The sequence below is a fragment of the Rousettus aegyptiacus genome, unplaced genomic scaffold (assembly GCF_014176215.1).
Source record: "Rousettus aegyptiacus isolate mRouAeg1 unplaced genomic scaffold, mRouAeg1.p scaffold_m13_p_2, whole genome shotgun sequence".
Classification (NCBI taxonomy): domain Eukaryota; kingdom Metazoa; phylum Chordata; class Mammalia; order Chiroptera; family Pteropodidae; genus Rousettus; species Rousettus aegyptiacus.
In genome coordinates this window covers 34436451-34456836 of record NW_023416295.1, presented here as the reverse complement: position 1 = coordinate 34456836, position 20386 = coordinate 34436451, and the positions used below count along the sequence as shown (strand labels likewise).

At 35.4% G+C, this 20386-nt stretch overlaps 1 protein-coding gene across 2 annotated transcripts in view; it reads left to right on the top strand.

Annotated features, from left to right (window-relative positions):
• The window catches only part of NAB1 (NGFI-A binding protein 1), a 37304-nt gene that overhangs the window by 5306 nt on the left and 11612 nt on the right, over positions 1–20386 (top strand). For both annotated transcript variants that reach the window (XM_016161550.2, XM_016161560.2), the window contains exons 2-4: positions 4484–5321; positions 12030–12163; positions 14512–14563. In XM_016161550.2, the coding sequence (XP_016017036.1) occupies positions 4503–5321; positions 12030–12163; positions 14512–14563 (1005 nt within the window). In that variant the 5' untranslated portion in view covers positions 4484–4502. The remainder of the gene's footprint in view (positions 1–4483; positions 5322–12029; positions 12164–14511; positions 14564–20386) is intronic.

Here is a 20386-nt window from a genome sequence, read left to right as displayed (position 1 = left end):
GAAGGATGTATTGAAGGTGAGGAAGTTGTTTCCAAAGTTGGGACAAGAAGTGATAAAAACTGGGATTAGGTGCTTTTGAGGCAGAGAAAGTAAAAGTTTGTGATGTCACATAAGGACATGTAGATGGGAAGAAGGAAATGGAAAACACTGGATGAAATCCCTGCTTTTATTAATTCAGGAAACCAGAAGAGTACTGGTGCAACTAAAAGGAATAAGAGTAGGGAAAAATGGATTTGGGAATATGGAAGAATGAAGGAAAATGAGATGAACGTACTAACTTTTGGAGTTACCAGTTTTGAGATTTTATTAATCCCTGGGTGGTAGTTGAAATGCTGAAATATCAGAAAAAATGATTTGGGCTAATGGTTCACAAGCTTTTCCGGTATGAAGACCACTCTTTAAATTAAAAAATTGCAATAATTCATTGATTACTTTTAGTGTTTGTAGATTGCAAATATATGTAATGCCAACTACTACTATGAATTTGATTACACTTTTGAATGCGTTTATATTTTGTTAAATCACAAAGTGTTTACTTTCATTTGCAAAGTAGACGTGTGTGAGAGTGTGTGAGAGTCATCTTTTTTACTCCATAGCCAGTGTTTGGTGTGTATTTGAATTTAAAAACACTTTGCAGTAATTCATGGCCCCTGCCCCATGAACCACTGGTCCAAGCTACAGATAGCAATGTGAAGGTTAGTCTGCTAGAGTTGATAATTGAAGCCTGGGAGTGGATAAGATCATCGATGGAGAATAAAAGACAGACAGTAGAAAAGAGATCTAATATAAAACTTTGGAGAATTCTTGCCCTTAGCGTATAGTACAGGGTGGTGTAGGGAAGACAACATAGTAAAGAATTACCAAAGTGTAGGTGAAGAGCATTTCAAAGAGCAATGTCAAGCTGCAAAGAGGTTAAAGAGAGGGGCCAGTGGTAAGTCAGTAGTCATTCGAGAGTTTTGATAGTATTGTGGGATCATAGGTTGGCTGAAGCTTCTTGGAACAGGTTGAGGCAGGAGTCAAGGGTATAGTTCTCTTCCCTAGTGACCTTCCATTAAAGGCCTCTGTCCTACTCTGAATCCCTACATCCCAGCTTGGAGAATGTCAGGAAAGTTTCATTTCCTGTAGCCATATTAAGTGCTTCCTTGGGGTTCAAGGACTATGCAGGAGTTGACAAAGTTTTCCTGATCAAACTAGCTCCTTATTTATTTCAGTCAGCATAGTTTGAATCTGGCAGGGTTCTCCCCACCTTTGTTTGTTTTTTAAGGTTCTGGAACAAATCATTACCATTTAAAATATAGCAATGAATAACAAACAAGAGCAAATGGCCTTAAACGAATCCATTGTTTTTTAATTCTTCTTCCTCTTGAACTGACCAGGCTAAAGAGCATTTAAGCTGGTGGTGCTGGTGGAGCTTTGCTCTACACAGGCAGCAGGCCTTTGGTTTAGCTTTAGAAAGTACAGCAAAAATGAATAACTGGTTTCTTTGAACTGTGGAATTCATAAAAAGGTCTGACACTGCATGGTTGTTCTAGCATATCTTGAAAAGGCCAGATAACAGTAGTTTTCAGCTGAGTAGATATACTGTACTACTAGCTACCTGTATATAGTGTTGTGTTAGTATCCTTTTATATTTCCTTCAGATTGGATAGATGCAGATAGAAGCTTTTGATTTATTTGACCTTCATTTGAAGCATGAATAGATACAGAGTTTGTAAAAACAGAAAGTCTCATCTCATAAAAATTTTCTTTTAAATTAAGTTCATATGTGAAGTAGTGGGTGTTTAAATGATCACAACACACTTTTGTAGAAAATTGGAACATTCTTCTAAAGCAATAGCTTAGGGAGAAAACTTTCCCAGCAGGGGGTGTGGGCCTTTGGAAAGCCTCCTGGACTCTAGTAGTTCACCTATTTATCTTTCATCTGGTATCTTGACTTTGGAAATGTACACTTGGTCCTATCAGTGCTTACAGAGATATTACAATCACAACTACTTTTTTCTTACCAGTATATATTGGCTTTCCCTTAGGAAATAGGGGGGTTTTCTTTCTTTTTGGGTAAAGATGAGATAGGATAAAAGTTGAAAATTAATGTTTTCTAAAATCATTGCCTTATCTGAGAAGAAGAAAGCCTAAGTTTGGGTCTTTAGTTCTTAAATTTTCTTTTATATTTGTTTAACACATTTTTTTCTTATTCATAAAAAGATTTAAAAACTATTCTAGATTTCCTCATGTAATTTTTCATAATTTGGGAGAGTACATATGACGAGATAATTGATGATACCGTAAACCTTGCAAAGTTACAGTTCTTTTATAAAAAAGATTTTGTATGTGCATATGTGTGTGCACATGTGTATGTACTTTTGTATGTTCTTGAGTCAAAAGCCTGTGGAACCTGTTGCATTAAATGTATGATGGGAAAGTTTCCTTCTAATTCAAATACACTTTATAAAAGCTTTTCTATTTTGGTATAATGTGGTTCAATACAGACTTTAACTTGTTTGTAACTCCTGAGAGCAGTGTTTTTGTGGGTTAATGTCTAGCTAGATGATGGACTCTCTCCTGTAGTTTCTCCCCTGGAGTGAGAGGACTAGCAAATCATCCATCCCGTGGGCGTTTTAGAAGATGCAAAAATGTTTTTGTCCAGAGGACTGACATGGCATGAATGTGAAGGAAGACTTAAAGGACGTGTTTGATCACAGAACATATAGGAGTTTGTGGTGCCCAGAGGGTATACTATACTAAATAGGGACCTTCTAGTGTAATTTGCCAAATTTGACAAATCATGGGAGTCTCCTGGGATGCAACTCAGGGACCTGGAAAATTGTATTTTTAAAAAGCACACCAGGTGACTGCCTGAGTGTGTGTAGAAGCTACTGGGCCCCAATTCAGTCTTTTTTTTTAAATATCTCTTGGAAAATCATCAGTTCACCTGGCAATGACCTTGTAAAATAAAAAGCCATAAAATCCGAGGGAGTTACTAGTTGATCAGAGTAGCTTGTGGATGACACGGGTTCCAGGAGGTAGGGCATCCCAGGAGTCAGTCCTTAGAGTAATAGGTAGATGTGTTCTCCTTGAATGGGATGACTGAGACTGGTATTTTGTGTAGCATTCTGGTTGCTGGCAAAAGTCCCAGATTTGGTGTCCTCTTGGCCTTTGGAGATGTTCCTGATATTCCCTTGCTTGCCTTATCTCTCAGTTAATGATTGCTCCATAGATTGCTCCATACTGTTTTGAGTTGAGAATGCAACTTGCATTTCCCTCTGATGTATGTATTCTTTTGGCCTTATGTAATTTTCTCCATAGAGGGCTGCAGGGTCCTTTTAATCCTAAGCATGCATTTATTACAAGGTTGTTTCTCTTAAATGGAAGTTCTTGGCCAACTCCCCTTTGTATGTGGGAGTTCTCCAGGCAACTGTGAATAACTTTTAAAGGCTGCTAAGAGGTCAAGAAGTACTTTGTTGGATCTTGTTCTGTGTCTTTAAAGGCAGGCTTCTTTGTCTTGCTTGAACTCTGAAAGTTGTTTCTTTCATGGCTGTCTTAGCCTTGCTGCTGCTACTTTGAAAGGCTCTCTGACTCTCCCTGCTTTTATCCTTTACACACTTAGGCTTCAGCCCTGTGCCATGTTTAAGTGCCACGTGTTTGAAAGGGAATCCCATCATCCTGATTTTTCTGTATCCACAGAGCCTGTTGCAGTTCTAGACTCTCACATATTTAATACCATAGTCATCTATTACTCGTCTCTTCCTGGAACCACAGAAAGTGTGTCAAAAATGGTAACCGTTTCCTCTCTTTCATCACTGACACCTAAATGATCGCCAGGTCTTTTTATTTGCTTGAGACTTTTCTTTCTCTTTTTCTCGGTTCCTAATATAACAACTCCTATCTTGTCACCTCCCTACTAAAAGCTCTCTTCCTCTGCCTTCCACACCAATCTTGCTAATTTAATTTCTCTTTGTAAAATGGGAATAACTATACCTAGCTCACTGGTTTTTGATGAGGATTAGACTTCACGTAATGTAAAGTGTTTATCACGATGTCTGGTGCAAAATAAGTATTCAGTAAATGGTAGCACAGTATACGTCTTACCTCATTCTGAATTTGCTTATTCCTCACTTCACCTCTTTGTCCACACCATGGAAGCAGCAAAGTGAATAGTCAAAATTAATATAGATCCCCGTGAGCCCTAGTTTGAGTTCCTAGACTTTTGCTTAACTGGTCGTGAGATCACAGGCAGATTACTTACAATCTTTGAGGCTTTATATTTTTCTTTAAAATGGAAAAAATTATACTGACCATTAGGATTGTTAGGTGAATGAAATGAGATAACTTACGTATAGAGAGAATATTTCCTTAACAGTTGCTATGCAAATACTTCTTGTTTTTGTTCTTTACATACTGCATTTTTAAATCCCATCGTGTCTAACAGATATTAGGTTTAAGAAGTTTGGGACAAGTGTAATGAGTATTTCTTCTTTTTTTGCAGGTTAAGCCCATCCACAGTAATGGCCGCAGCCCTACCCAGGACCCTGGGGGAGTTGCAGTTGTATAGAATATTACAAAAAGCCAATCTGCTTTCGTATTTTGATGCCTTTATCCAGCAAGGTGGTGATGATGTCCAGCAGCTCTGTGAAGCTGGAGAAGAGGAATTCTTGGAAATCATGGCCCTCGTGGGCATGGCTAGCAAGCCCCTTCATGTTAGAAGGCTACAGAAGGCTTTGAGAGACTGGGTTACAAACCCTGGCCTTTTCAATCAGCCGCTGACTTCCCTGCCTGTGAGTAGCATACCCATCTATAAATTGCCAGAGGGATCACCAACGTGGCTGGGAATATCCTGCAATAGTTACGAAAGGAATAGCAATGCCCGGGAACCTCATGTAAAAGTCCCCAAATGTGCTGCCATCACCTGTGTGCAGAGCTTGGGACAGGGGAAATCAGATGTGGTGGGGAGCTTAGCACTGCAGGGTATTGGTGAGTCCAGACTCTGGCAAGGCCACCATGCTACCGAGAGCGAGCACAGCCTCTCCCCAGCAGACATTGGCTCCCCAGCTTCCCCGAAGGAGAGCAGTGAGGCGCTGGATGCTGCGGCAGCGCTGTCTGTAGCCGAGTGTGTAGAGCGAATGGCCCCCACGCTGCCGAAAAGTGACTTGAACGAAGTGAAAGAGCTGCTAAAAACCAACAAGAAATTGGCCAAAATGATTGGTCACATCTTTGAGATGAGCGATGATGATCCACACAAAGAGGAGGAAATTCGAAAGTATAGTGCAATATATGGCAGGTTTGACTCAAAGAGAAAGGATGGGAAACATCTCACGCTTCATGAGGTAAAAAGCCCTCATTTTTCTCTGTATGTATGTGGCATGTCATTGTGTTCCAAAGCAATAAGTTTTGTAATAGTTTGTAACAGAGGAGATATACTCCTTCAAAGCAGTAAAAACATTTAGGGCAAAATGTAACTCTTTTATGAAAGTAGATCATATTTATGTGTTATGGTATTTTTGTGTTGAACTCAGACATTATGAGCTTTAAAAGTGTAGTGTAAGATGACTTAGAAAAATTTTAGTTTAAACAGTGAAAGCATTAAGTTTTTGCATTACAAGGCAGTTTGTTTTTTAATTAAGAAATAAAATAGGCATATTCTTTTGCAATTGTTATGTGTTATTGTTGCTATACAATAACTGACTCAGGAGAACTTGTGATTAGAGCTAGAAAATACACTTAGTGTTATAATTCAGTTATACTTTGACAGTTTCACTACCTGTGAACCAAGAGGAATCTATTAAAAGGTTATTATGGTTGTCAGTAATAGAAGACAAAGGGCAAAACATGTTGGCAATTTTAGTTTCATACTTTGATCCAGTTTTTAAAATGTACCAGGTAAAACACAGCTAGGTCAAAATACCTGTATTTTTTATCAAAGCAAAGCATGTTAACGAGATTTTAATAAACCCTGTTAACCTCACTGTTTTTGTTTTTCATTCTAACCTACTTTAAAAAAATTCAAGATGAATTATCTCACACTTGGCTTTTATAAGCAACTCTCTGCTCCTTTGGGTAAATAGGTACAGATGGTATTTAAGTATCGAAACCATCATGGCTTTCCCCAAATAAGGGAACACTCAAAGTGCATGCTAGTAGGCCGAGATGTGGGAGTGGGGACTTTGGAAAATGTAGCTTGTGTGTTTGAAACTTAAATTGAGACTACTTGTTATTTGTAACTCAAGTTTGTGAACCTGGTCCAATAACATACTTCAGGATAGAAGTTTATAGATCAGGATGTTTTCTTCAAACTAGTAACCATTCAAAAACTTGGCGGAAGTTATGAAATCCTGTAGGAATTAAAATAAGTACAATACTATTGAGTTTACCTTTTAGGTATTAAGATAATTGCACGTTTTTTCCTTTATTTAAAATGGGAAGAAGATTTTTGAGGTTTTCTAAGTTTCTGAGTTTGTTACAAGTTTGTCCTCAATTTTTAGATAAGGAAATATATGACTTACTAATTCACTGTTTGGCAGTATTTCTGAGAGTTTCCCTATAAAGCCTGTGGACACTGTTCTTTTAATCTTTCGAGAGAGTTGTATGTAGGTCACTAATGGATGAAAATAAGGAAGTTATCTACACCTGAAAAAATTTTTTCAACTCTCACAAGTACATAAAATTCTCTTTCCTGTCTGCATTTTTATATTTGTTTCCAATTGTGGTGTACATTGTACAGTAAAGAATTATGGAATGACTCATTGGTATAAGTACTTTTTTATGAGATAAATAGTGATGGTCTTAGGACCTGGCTATGTATGGCTTGGTTTATCGGAGTGAGACCATGAAGGTAGTGTGAGTAACTGAGGCCTAGAACCAAACTAGTTGTTAATATGGGGTGAGTGCTGAGGAACAAATCCAGAAGCATTATGAGAAAGTAGTACAGGCAAGCAGAGTGTTCCATCTATCCAAAGGTGTGTTAGCAGAGTATGTGGTAAACTAAGCAAACAGGGTGTGTCAGATCAATGAATGGATGAGGAGAGAGAAAGTAAAAGTTGAGAATAGCAAGGCAATAGCGAATGTAGGCATTTTTAATACTCAGTAGTAGAAGCAGGTAGATAATTTGGCATTATAGAATATTTGTCAGCAGATATTAATGTCCAGTAAAGAGCTGTGGAACTCAAAGATAGGAAAGAGAAGTGGGGATGTAGAGTTAATGGGTAAGTTGTAAATCTGTGGAACTTCTACAGGAGTGCTAATAAGCATGTTATCAAAATAAGAATGATGGTGCCAAGTTTAGGTCGGTTTCCATTGTAGTGTTGAGACATCGAGGCTGAGTGTTTCAGAGGAGTTCAGCAGTCTTTTGAGAGAGGAAGAATGCTGACTCTAGGAACCCCACAGACCTGAACACATTTATTAGTAAGTTAGAATGCTTTATTCTGAACTCTCAGCTTGGAATGGATAGATTTCAGCATCTTATACTTGAAAACAAAGGTTGGCCATTTCCTTTTGATCATGGGTTATTGGACTATTAGGGCAATCTGTTTCTTCTTGGGTCACTTTCGGTAAGTCACATTTTTCTAAGAATATGTCCATTTCATCTAAGTTTTCAAACTTACTGGCATAAAGTTTTTATAGTTTTAAGACCTAATATTTGTACATTTAAATATTTTTTGCTCTCATCAGTCTTGTCAGAGGTTTGTCAATTTTATTAATCTTTTTAAGGATCTGTGAACTAGAGCTTGTGAACCAAATCTGGCCTGCTTCCTGATTGTGCAGATAAGCTTGTTTATGTCTGTGACTGCTTTTGAGCTTTGATGTCAGAGTTCAGTAGTTGTAATATAGACTATTTGGCCTGTAAAACCAAAATATTTACTATCTGACCTTTTATAGAAAAAGCTTTACAATTCATCTTTTTGAAGAAGCAACTTTTGGCAGTTATAGTCTTAGTTGTGTGTATGTGTTTTCTACTTTCTTACAGTTTATTTTTTATTTTTTGTTCTTTTCTAATTTAAGTTGGGTGCTTAGTTTATTAATATCCAGCTGTTCTTCTTTCCTACTGTAAGCAGTTAAGACTATAAATTCTCACTATGTATTGAATTAGCATTATTCCCCAAGTTTTGATATGAGGTTATCTTATTATTTTTTGTTTATAATTTATTTTCTGACCCATGAGTTATTTAAAAGTGGGTTGTTTTTTTCTTTTTCACTTTTCAAATGTGAGGATTTTTCCCTTAATTATTTTTCCTAGTGATTCCTAACAATTGTATTGAGGTCAAGAGAACATGGTTTGCATGCTGCCAACTCTTTAAAGTTTAAGATTTTCATTATTGACCACTATGTGGTGGTCAGTGTTTTTTATGTGTTTCTGCTATTGTGCTATAGTGTTCAGTATGTGTCTGCTTCAACAAGCTTATTAACTCTGTTATTCAAACTCTCTAGTCTTACTTTTTTTTTCTTTCCTTGCTCTATCACTGAGAGTTGTGTGTTAAAATCACCTACTCTAATGTGGAGTTGTCTATTTCTCTTTGTATTATGCAGGAACCTTATTAATCTTTAATAATGTGTTTTGTTTTATAAATTTGTTTTCTTTGATATTAATATAGATAGATGTTCTTTCTTTTTGTTAGTAATTGCTTATTAGATCTTTCTTCCATCCTTTTACTTTCAGTCTTTGCTAATCCATGTTTTAGATAGATCTCTTAAAAATACCAACAGTTGGGTTTTCAAAAATCCATTCTTATATCTTTGTATTTTAACTGGAACATTTGGTCCATTTACATTTATTATAATGACTGATATTTTTTATTTTATTTTGTATTTCTTCCCCTTCCCAACTCTTTATATCTACAAGTTGACCATCTGGAGTTAGTTTACTTTAGCCAGAAGTGCATCATGTAAAATTTTCTTAATGAAGGTCTACTGATGACAAACTGTTCTTCCCCACCCCACTAGAAAATACCTTTATTTTGCCCTGATTCTTTTTTCTATTTATTCTAGGTATAAAATTCTATATTGTCAGTCATTGTCTTGTAGTAATTATAGGTGTTATTTCCTTGGCTTTTCACTTTCATTGTTGTATCTAGAAGACAATGGTTATCTGATTATTGTCTGCTTTTGAAATCTGTTTGCCTCTGCTCTAATTTCTTCTGATTTCTCAATTTTTTCCTGTTTTTTTTTCTTTTTTTACTGTGTTACTTTCTAGTCATATTTTCAACTTTTATTTCTTCTGTTGAAGTCTTTGAGAGTCTGATTTTTGCTGTTTGTTATTTCCGCCAGTTGTTACTTCTGATGCTTTGTTTCTTTGGATGTTTTGTGATTTCTGTCTATATAACTCATTTTTTACAACTGTGGGACTGTGTTAGGGCCTAGGAAGAAAATGGATTCTCCTAGAGGTTATTTGCTTTTGCTCCTACTGGGCATCTATACTCAGTACACTACAACTCTAGGATCTCATAAAAATAAAATCTCAGCCCACTTAGTTTTAATTAGGGCTGAAAATCTATATGAGGACTGATTTGGGGTTATGAAACCTCAAGAGAGTAGCTTCTGCTCTCTCCTACTCATTAACAAGGTTCAAGATAGAGAAGGTAATTTCCCTTGCATTCCCCTGTGGGGTACAGGTGTTTTTCTAAGTCAGCTTTACATTGGGCATGTAATGCTTTAGGATTTCAGCTTTTTAGAGGAGAGATCTTAGACTCCTCATTTTTGGTGGATCCTGGGTGTTTCTTTCACCACTCTCACCATTTTTCCTCCAAACACACTTTTCCTTGCACCATTCTCCTTCCACACTCACCAGCCCCATGAGGCTGTGAAGATTGAAGTTCAAGTTCATTTAGTTTAGCAGCTGTCTTCGACTTACTCCTTTTAGATACTGTCTTCATTCAGTTTTGCCTGAGTACTTACTGTTTTGCTAGCTCATCGATGTATTTAAGATAATGTCTTTCCTCTCTATTTTATCCAAAATTTTTAGTTGTTATCTCTGAGAGGGGCCAGTCATGGTACCTAGCCCTCCCTGTGCTGGAAATGAAAGTTGATTGCTTTTTGAGCCTCTTTATGATAGCATTCACATAGTATCTTTATGCTAGCAACATTTAACTGAAAGTCGTAATCATTTGATTGTTAAAGATTATAATTTTAATTACTAGTACAGAAGGTTTTTAAGTCTAGTTGTGATGATGGAAAGCTAACTTTAAGAAATCTTTTGCATGAAGCTCTGAATGGAATTTTGGTATTTTTAGCCATGAAAAAAGGAAGTGAAGAAAATCAACCAATTAGGGAAAATATTTTATATTTAACAAAATTAGAAACTTGGAATTTTTTAAAAAGCTAGCATGGTGATGCAGTGATTAAATGCTGTTTTGGAATGTTTGTACCATTTTAAAAAATATCATAATAGCTTTTGATTTAATTATTAGTGACTAGTAACATGAAATCTAGAAAACACTATCAGAAAATACATTTTTGATTGGGAAATTTGATGAGTTGGCTTCTTATTACAACTTGGGAGTGAGATATAGTTATTTCTCCAGCCTCAATTTTTCTACCAGAAGGCTTCCTGAAGGCCTGGAGAGTTAAGTCTACTTTCTTAGTCTGTTGCATCCTGAATTCAGTAACAAAGAATGTGTTATATTCTTCTTGATTTCTGGTAGGATGGTGGAAGTAATACTAGAACATTGTTTTCAGTTTATGTTGAAAAGTTATTTTCTGTGGTACTTGTGAAATGTTATCAATTAGTATTTTAATTAATCTCATTCTGGACATTAAACTATGCTCAGTTAGCATCTAATCTATGCCAGATGCTGATGTAAACAAGCCAAGTCTCTGTCTTAATATGTGATAAAAGTAAGGAGTACAACATACATAAGTGAACAAAAGGAGATTACAGATACGTAGTCACATGTATATATGTTTTTATATACAAAGATATTAGAATAATAGACATTAAAATATTAATAGTCATTCTGGGTGGAAGGATTCCATGCTGCATTTATTATCTTTTATTGCATCTCTGTATTTTTAAAATTTTTAAATAAGAAAAGTTACTGTGAATAAAGTGAGATGCCTAAGTAGGGAGAAAGAGTAAATGCCTGATTTCTTATGAAAGGGAAACAAAAACTGACATTAACAACTTTGAAGTAACAACAACTTCAGTTACTTCTTGTTAGAGTCTTTTGAAGCTCTTGAGTGTTTACATGTCCAAAGACACATAGCTGGTAATGATGGAGAAAGATTCAGGTCAGTTGTATCTGTCTTAAAAACCCATTCTCTTTTTGCCATCGATTGTGCCACTGTTTCTTGCTTTTTCAAAAGCTGGACATACCTCTTGGCAATTCCCTACATCTATGTAAATTGACAAAATTATTTGAAAAAATTTTTTTCTAGTCTATTGAACAATTAAAGGTTTCAAGTTTAGGATAGCATTTGCTATTTTAAATTTTAGTACACGGTGTTTGATCAACTAGCAATATTTAAATATTGGCAATATTTAACACTCTAAAGAGTAAAATTAGATGACTCTTAAGAGATTCAGTGACTCTAAGACTTGATTTTTCTTTATAGCCCTAATTTATGGTAACCATTTTTACTAAGTGATTCGATAAATATTTAACTAAAATTATTTAGTTTATATTTCTTCAAGAATTTCATGTCAGTTCACATTGAAAAAAAATATCTGTCAGACTATATATAATCATTTTTCGTTAGGGAAATATCACCATGTCATATTTATATGGTGATAAATATTTTTCTCAAACATTTTTTACTTTTATTTTAATTTCACTTATTTTCCATAAATTCGTACCTAAACAAAAATAAATAAAACTAAGATGACTATTTTGATTAGTTTGAGTTCTGAGATATGGTAGATGACTTATTTTTCTTTTGAAATTAGTCATTAGGACTAATTAAAAATAAAGACCATCCTAATTTTTATAAATTATGATTTCATTATCTAATGATGTGACATTTTTCTATTCGTAAGTGAAACGTTTTATATATATAGATGAAATTAAAATGTTTATAATTTTTAAAACTTTATTTTGGATATGCAGCTTACTGTCAATGAAGCGGCTGCTCAGCTCTGTGTGAAGGATAATGCCCTGCTGACAAGAAGAGATGAACTTTTTGCTCTGGCTAGGCAGATTTCGCGAGAAGTCACCTATAAATATACTTACAGAACCACCAAGTAAGTGTTTAATTGGCAGTATTTTTGCATTGCTTGATAGAAATAGAACTTGAAATACTATCCATTGATAGTATATAATAAACATTTCTGAAAAAGAAGAAGTGTGATTATAGTTCTGTAAAATTAAGCAGTGATGCGACTTCTCAAAACATGATTACTAAAGTGGTTTTTGCTGTTTTGTTAAATTTCTTTTGTGTGTCTTTTGAAAGATCATTCTGGCACTAAAGCATTGTTCTGGCAGTGGTTTTAGACATTCTGTCATGCAGATGCTTTGGTTTTGAGTGTGATGATAGGTTTAGTTACTCAGCATTTATAGTTTTATTTGTACACCACTGACTACATGAACTTGAACTCTGAGAAAACAAATTAGTTCCTTTTGCAAGGTGTTTACAATCCAATGAGTAGATAAAAAGACTCCACTGATCAGTATTTAAAGAAAAATTGGAAGATACTTTTATAACCAACAAGTGGAATATGGAACATGTGTTTGAAATTTAAAAAATGTTGAAAAATAATGGTTTTACAATTTAATATAATTAACATATTATTCTTCATTTTCTCTTCACTTGAACCCTAAGTTTTGCCTTTAAGTATAGGACCATTTTGATTTTGTTCCCTTGATTCCACGTGGACCCTGATTTCCAGAGCACCATCATTTGTGCGTGCTGCTGCTTGTCCGAGTAGATGCAGGTGATCACTTGCATTCGAATAACTGAGTATGTGTTGAAAAGCCACATTCTCAGCATCCTCCACAGATCAAATAAATCAGTCTCTGGGGATAGAGCCTTGGAATTCACACTTTCCCAAGCATCCCAGATGATTCTTGTGTATATTCAAGTTTGAAAGCAACCCTTTTAGGCATTTACTGTCATCACCATTATTTTTCCTAACTCATAGCAGCTTCATTTCCTACCCTACCCGAAGAGCTCATATATTTACAAACTGACAAGTAAAATTATACAGACTAAATGAACAGGTCAGAATATACAGCAATATTATAGGATTATTTACAAGGTTTTTTTTTAAGAGTTGGATAATCAAGAGCCAATTTAGTGATTTTTCATTTTTTTTCACTGTATTATACAAAAGTTTCCTTTCAAGGGTGTTATTTAATTTTCTTTAATCAAAGTAATACATGTCTATGATTTAAGAAGTCATATAGTACAACAGCTTTTAATAAAATTCAGCAGTTCTCCTACTCTGCTTCCTTCCCCCTTTTTAAGACCATGCCCTAGAAGCAACTACTTTCAACAAATTTTAGCTGCGTCTTGTAGTATTTACATGTCTTTTATAAGTTAAATATGTTTTAAAATACATAACAATTTCACATAATTTAGAACTATGTAAATATGTAGTACAAAGTTGTGCTCTCCTGTTTTGTTTTACCCTGTTCCTCTCTTCAATGTAGGTAGCTTTGTTACTTTTTTATCTTTATAGCATTTGTTTATGTGCATGCAAAGAAATATATAGTTACTCATTTTCACCTGTTTTTCAAAAAACAATAGGTTACATGTGTCTACATCATTCTATATTTTGTTTTTATTTTAACATGTCTTAGAGATCTCTCTGTATTAGTACATATACATCTTCTTCATTATTTTTTATAGGTTCATGGTGTTGCGTTGATGTACCATGATTCATTTAACCAGCTCCCTATCAATGAGTACTTGAGTTGTTTCTAGCCTTTTGTCATAAATAATACAATAATAAATAACACCATACATATCTTAGTTTGTTGATTCTGAGATGTACTTTTTTTTTTCGCATTTTAACATCTCTTAAATGAAGGTATAACTTTCAGTTGATGGCTTGTCATAGTTTATTTGACCAGTAGTATTTCATATATTTGTAGGTTCCTCTGTGGGATAGATTCCCAGCAGAGGGATCTGAAGTTTAAGGGAAAATGCATCTGTAGTTTCAGTGGAGAGATAAAATGCATTTTAATTTCATATAGCTTCAAGCATTCATCTTAAATGGCCATTTTTGGCATTTTGTCCCAAAATGTTTTTACTGATCCATAAAGGGATATCATGAAATATAATCCTCCTTGATTCCCCCCCCCCTTTTTTTTATGTGATAATTGTTACATATTAGTGGGTACTTCTTGGGCGGGGAGTTCTAGATAGTGGTCTTTTAGAAGGTATAATGTAATTGTGTCCGTGTTTTTTTCTAATGTTAATTTAGAAATGATGAAAAGTTTCTATCGTTAACTGTAGTGTTCGTTATGAATGTCTTCTTTTTGATGTCAGAGTTTCAGAGTTATACATTTTGGTGGAAGTATAGGTTGAGATACCTTTCGAATAAAATTTGTTACCTTCTCAAGTTTTTCTGTCTCCCATTCCCCTCAGGTCAAAATGTGGAGAAAGAGATGAATTATCCCCAAAGAGAATTAAAGTAGAGGTATGATTATATTTTATATTTTCTTATGCTAATAATGTTTGCCTTAGTATTTCAAACTTAAAAAAAAAAAATGGTCCCACGAACTAATGAAAAATATGAATTATAGAATCTTAAAAATAATATAAAATTTTGTTGCTTTGATATACCTACAGTAATTTGAATTAGGATTCTAAGGAAGTCTTCAGAAGGAAACAGCAATGATGAGATTTATATTCAGTCAGTTTTTCAAAGGTAGATTTATAAATAGATGTTTTTTACAAATTTAAAACTTCACTGGTTAAAACTGTACCTTTTATAATCTTATTTACATCATTTGTCATTAAATTTAGAGGAACTAGGGCTTAATTTCTTTATATTAGCTATCTGAGAGAAATTACAATTTAGTAGGTGCAAATTATGGAGACTTGACTATAATTAAAGCCTTTTTTTGAGAGTCACAATTAAGTCTGTCCTTTTGATTTTAGACCTGCCAGTGGTGAGGTAGGAGTTGAGCAAGAAAAATGTGCATTTCTTAGGGCTTTCAGAACTATAGAGTGGTTTCAGAACTACTGGTTCCTAATTTGGATTGGATACGGCAGTCCCCCCTTACTGTGGTTTCACTTTCCACAGTTTCAGTTACCTGCTGTCTCAGTTACCCATGGTCAACTGCAGTCAAAAAATATGAAATGGAAAATTCCGGAAATAAACAATTTGTACATTTTAATTTGTGCATCATTCTGAGTAGTGCCATGAAACTTTGCATGGTCACACTCTTTTCCACCCAGGATGTGAAACATCCCTTTGTCCAGTGTATCCGTACTGTGTGCACTACCTTAGTAGCCATCTCGGTTATCAGATTGTCACAGTGTTGCAGTGCTTGTGTTCATAATAACCCTCATTTTACTTAACAATGGCCCCAAAGCCCAAGAGTAGTGATGCTGGCAATTAATATATGCCCAAGAGAAGCTGTAAAGTGCTTTCTTGAAGTGAAAAGATGAAAGTTCTCAACTTTATAAAGAAAAAAATTTACGCCGAGGTTGCTAAAATCTAGATTAAGAACCGATCTTCTTATCCATGAAGTTATGAGGAAGGAAAAAGAAGTTTGTGCTAATTTTGCTGTCATGCCTTAAATTATGAAGGTTATGACCACAGTGTGTGATAAGTACTTAAGATGGAAAAAGCATTAAATTTGTGGGCAGAAGACATGAACAGAAAACGTGTTTCAATTGACAGCAGTGTGTTGCACCCGAAAGCATTGAGCCTATACGAAGACTTCAGCAAGGGATCTGAAATGAACGACACCAAGCCATTTACTGCAAGTAAGGGAAGGTTACACGGATCCAAGAATGGGTTTGGGCAGAAAAATATAAAAATTACTGGAGAGAGAGACAGACCAACCGACAGACCGACTGACCACACACATAACAGTATATTGCTATAGTTCTATTTTATTAGTTGTTATTGTTAATCTCTTACTGTGCCTAATTTACAAATTAAACATTATCATAGGTGTGTATGTATAGGAAAAAACAGTATATATAGGGTTTGTTACTATCTGCAATTTCAGGCATCTGCTAGGGGTCTTGGAGCGTATTCCCCATCAATATGGGGGGGGGGGTGCGTCTACTGTGCTTTTTCTGAGGCCAGACTGCAGCAAAGTAGAAATTTGAAGTCAGGTGGTGCCTTCTTTTTTTGTTTTTCGATAGCTGGGGGTCAGTACTCTCTTAGCCTTCTGTTTTTTAATTCCACGTTAAAGCAGATAAGCTATGTTTGACTACCCTGAATTTCCATCATGAAATTATTTTTATGAAGCATTTGTTTGTATGGAATCGTTTTTTATTTTTACCAAAGCCACAGTTATCTTTTAAAAACATAAATCCCTTTCTTGCTTAAATCTTTCCAATGGCTTACAGTACCTAGAATAAAATTTACACTTTTTCCTAAGGTACCTAAGACCCTACGTGATCTAACTCTGGCTTGCATCTTTAACCTCATCTGCTGCCACACTTCCCCATTTTTACTGTTTCCCAGCTACACAGACCAACTTTCCGTTCCGGGAACATGCCCGACTCATTTGTACCTCACCACTCACGGTTCCCCCTACCTAGATCTCTAGAACGTCACATGGCTTCAGCTCATAGCCGAGAGATTCCTCTGACTTCTATGCCTCCCTTTCTAAAGCAAAGCAACACCCATACCCCCAAATCACATGTAGGTTCATTCTCTTGGTTTGTTTGGTTTGTTTCCCTAGCATTTATCAGTATCCGAAGCTATTATGTATTTGTTTTTAATTTATTATCAGTGTGCCCCATTAAACAAGATTAGAGCTCTTATCTGCCTATTTACTACTTTTTACAGTGTCTTGCACTTAATAGGTACTTAATAAAATCTGTTAGATGAAATAATGAATGACTATGTATAAGCATCTTTGACTTTTAAAATCGTTAGCCTAAAGCAGTTGTTCTCAAAGAAAATAATTTTATTCAAAAAGGCACATTTTTAAGATTTTGCTTATATTTATAATCTACCTCACTTAGCTCTGAATAATGTTTAAGATGGGTTAGCCTCAGATACCACTCAAAAAATTTGTTGAAATTACCTAAAAGGCCACTGAAAGATGATCTAACCTGTGAAATAGTTTTATCCTATTGCATCCCAAGCTAACAAGTAAGAAAGGAATCCAAGTAAATGATTCTGCCACTGAAAGGGAAGGCCGAGTAAACACAGAAACTGCTGAGAAGGCATGTGCCATTGGAAGATTTAAAGCAAAGAAGATACAGAATACTACTTTTCCCGGTGGCCAAGAAAAGTAGTCAGTTGCTAGGCTAGAAATTACATTCCCCTTTCTTTCTCGCCCTTGGCCCTCCGTGTGGTCATGATTCAGGCCGCTCTCACATTTAAGCCCCACTTTCCTTTTTGTCTAGCTTCGGAGATCACTAATGAACACTGAAGTTTGAAATTTTGAATCTCATGGACTCTTTGAGCTATGGTTTTTCTTCTTAGGCTGTATTCATGTCTTTCTGGTTCTCTCAGTGGCCATGATTCTGAAATTTAAGCACATTGCTTCTTCTATCCAATTACAGTATTCTAGTTTCTTTTTAGTGGCTGTCAGTGTTGAGTTATAGCATTAGATGTGGCCCTTCTATTCCTTTCAAAATATTCCTTTAAATATACTAGAGATGATTGAATATAGTTAGTTTTTGCTTTACTGGAGTTTACGAAGCCATTCGAGCAGTTATGAATTTAGAATTAGGACAATTGGTGTTTCCTTTTCTGTGAATAACAATTCTAAATCTTCCGAAATAAAACAAGTGACTAGTCAACCCCAGGCTTCTTTAATAGCTCTTATATACACAGTAAGCTCTTGATTTTCATTTCCCACAAATAAAGAGGGACTTTAGCTTTGAATTTAGGACACTATATCTATATATGTATATAGCATAATTCTTTGCAAAATATACAATATTGGTATAAATCCTTGTCTACATTCTCTTGTGGTGTACACTTTAGTCAAATTTGAGATGCTAGAGCTATTCATTTGGTTCTGGAAGCTGATAATGAAGTAGTTAGTATCAGCTTTATAGGATTACTACTACTCCCTTAGGACTTTTCATCAGATATTAGTGCTTTGCATATGTCTACCTTCTATGTGGCTAATGGTGGCGGGGGTGAGAATTTCTGGCATGAGAAGAGATTAGGGGAAGCTCTATTGAGGAGATATCATTTGAGCTGGTTTTTAAGAGAAAGGTAGGATTTCAGAAGGTAGGGACATGGAATGGAGGGTGAAAGGGCGTTGTAAAGAGAGACTAGCATGGGCAAAGCAAGACACAGACATAAGAAAACACTGTCCGTGTTTAGAGAACAGTGAGACCAGTTTGTCCACAATATGTGACTGACACAAAGGACTTCATAAGGAAAACTAGAAGGAGTTTAGAATTCTTTGCACATACTTATTTCTTTTATTTTATTTGAATATTTCTTTTGTGATTCTTAGCTTACTAATTCTCTATTAAAAGAAAGTAATAAAAAGATAAGCTTAGCCTGTTGTAGAGTATAACAGATTCCTAAGTACTAAGCCCAAATTAATAAGACAATTTTTTCTCTTCCTTTTCATCTTTAGTTTTCCAAAATCATTGGCAATGATAAGTGAGCATACATACCAAGTTGCTGACTTCTTTTTCTCACAGTTAACAAAAATAATTGTAATGTCCAGTACGTAAAATAGACATGACATCAAAATAGACATGTAAGGGAAAGAAAAACATTTTCTTGCATGCCGTTATCAATACATTATGATACACTGATAAAACTAGTGCTTTGTTCAAGATCTTTTCTTGTTACTAAATGCTGTATTTTCCTGATCTTTATGAAGGGTTGGGTGGAATGCAGTTTTAAAATCCTTGTCTGATTATTCTTATTATGTAGTAAGTTGTTCCCCCTTAAGGATAATTAGCTATTTATTTGATTGTTTTTGTTTTTGTTAGTGTTGTTTGATAATCAGTATACATATTGTAATAACCTGTCCCAAAATACTGCTCTTTACTACAGAATTTAAAAACATTAGAGATGTTGAACTTTATCCCTAATACCTAGAATGTATGAGATAGATACAGAGGAAGAAGTCTGCTAGCTTGGAGAGGTCGTAGGGTAACCCATCAGTTGGAAAGAAGCCTCTAGTGAAAGCACCTCTTCAACCCTCTGTGTTAGTAATAAAGGTTCGAGAATACTTCTCCTGCCCAGGCTAGATGAATAGCTCACCCACCTGGGATTACAACCCTGTGTGTGAATCTGCTTATAGCTGAAATGAACATGTATTTTTCTTTTCCTTTTCATCAGAGACCCCAAATCTAGCTCTAGAGCCATTGCAAAACTAACTACTTTTTATTGAATCTCTTATGCACCCCTTTCTACTAGGCATTTGAAATTATCACAAGCCTTCTTGTCTACCTGTATGGAGGGCTTATGATTCCCATTTAATAGCCAAGTAGAGACCCAGGAAGGCTCAGGGACTTGTACCAGTTGCCACATCACTATCTAATGGCAGAACCAGGGCTTCAAATCCAGGTATGGCTTCTAAACCTCAAAGCAATACCAACTTTCTGGGTGCCAGTGGACATTCACAAAGCACCTTAGAGGTGAAAAACACAATTGGGATTATACTTTTTCTCTCACTGGTGTGGTATGAAGGGCAAGGTGTTCACAGGACTGGTAGTCTTTGAAGAAGGGGGAAATAGTGGCAGTTACCATTTTCTAATCCAAGGAAGCTTATCCAATAAAAAGTTTTGTGTAGAAAACTTAATGTAAATTTAAAAATGTATTTAAATGTAAGACATTATTATTTAGCATACTAATTGTTTTGAATGAGGAAAAAAAGCGTGTTGGGAAAATAAACAGAAATCAAAAAATAGTTTATATCGTACCTATGACAGGAAGTATTTAAGACAGCTTGATAACTCGTTAAAAGAGATGAAAAATCCAGAGCCAGTGGCCCTGGCACTATTGTCTTTCCCTCATTTTTCTGAAACATTAGTTAAAAGTAGATTAAATTGATAGCCTTTTTCATTAAGAACATACTGTGTTCCATGCACAGACCCTGTCATTACCTCCAGTGTTATAAGTAATATCTTAGAAGGAGAGGAAGAACATGTAAAACAACCAGTCTCAGGACTGGCGATGGTAGCTGAACAAATAGGCTTTTACTGTTCAGATCTCATCTATAAGTTTTCTTCTTTTACTGATATTGCTGGAGACTAGGCAAAGATATAGGAGGTGACAGCATTCTTGATCCCGTGTGGGCTGGGAGTGCAAAGCAATCAGAGATAACTGGATGAAAGAAACGAAGTT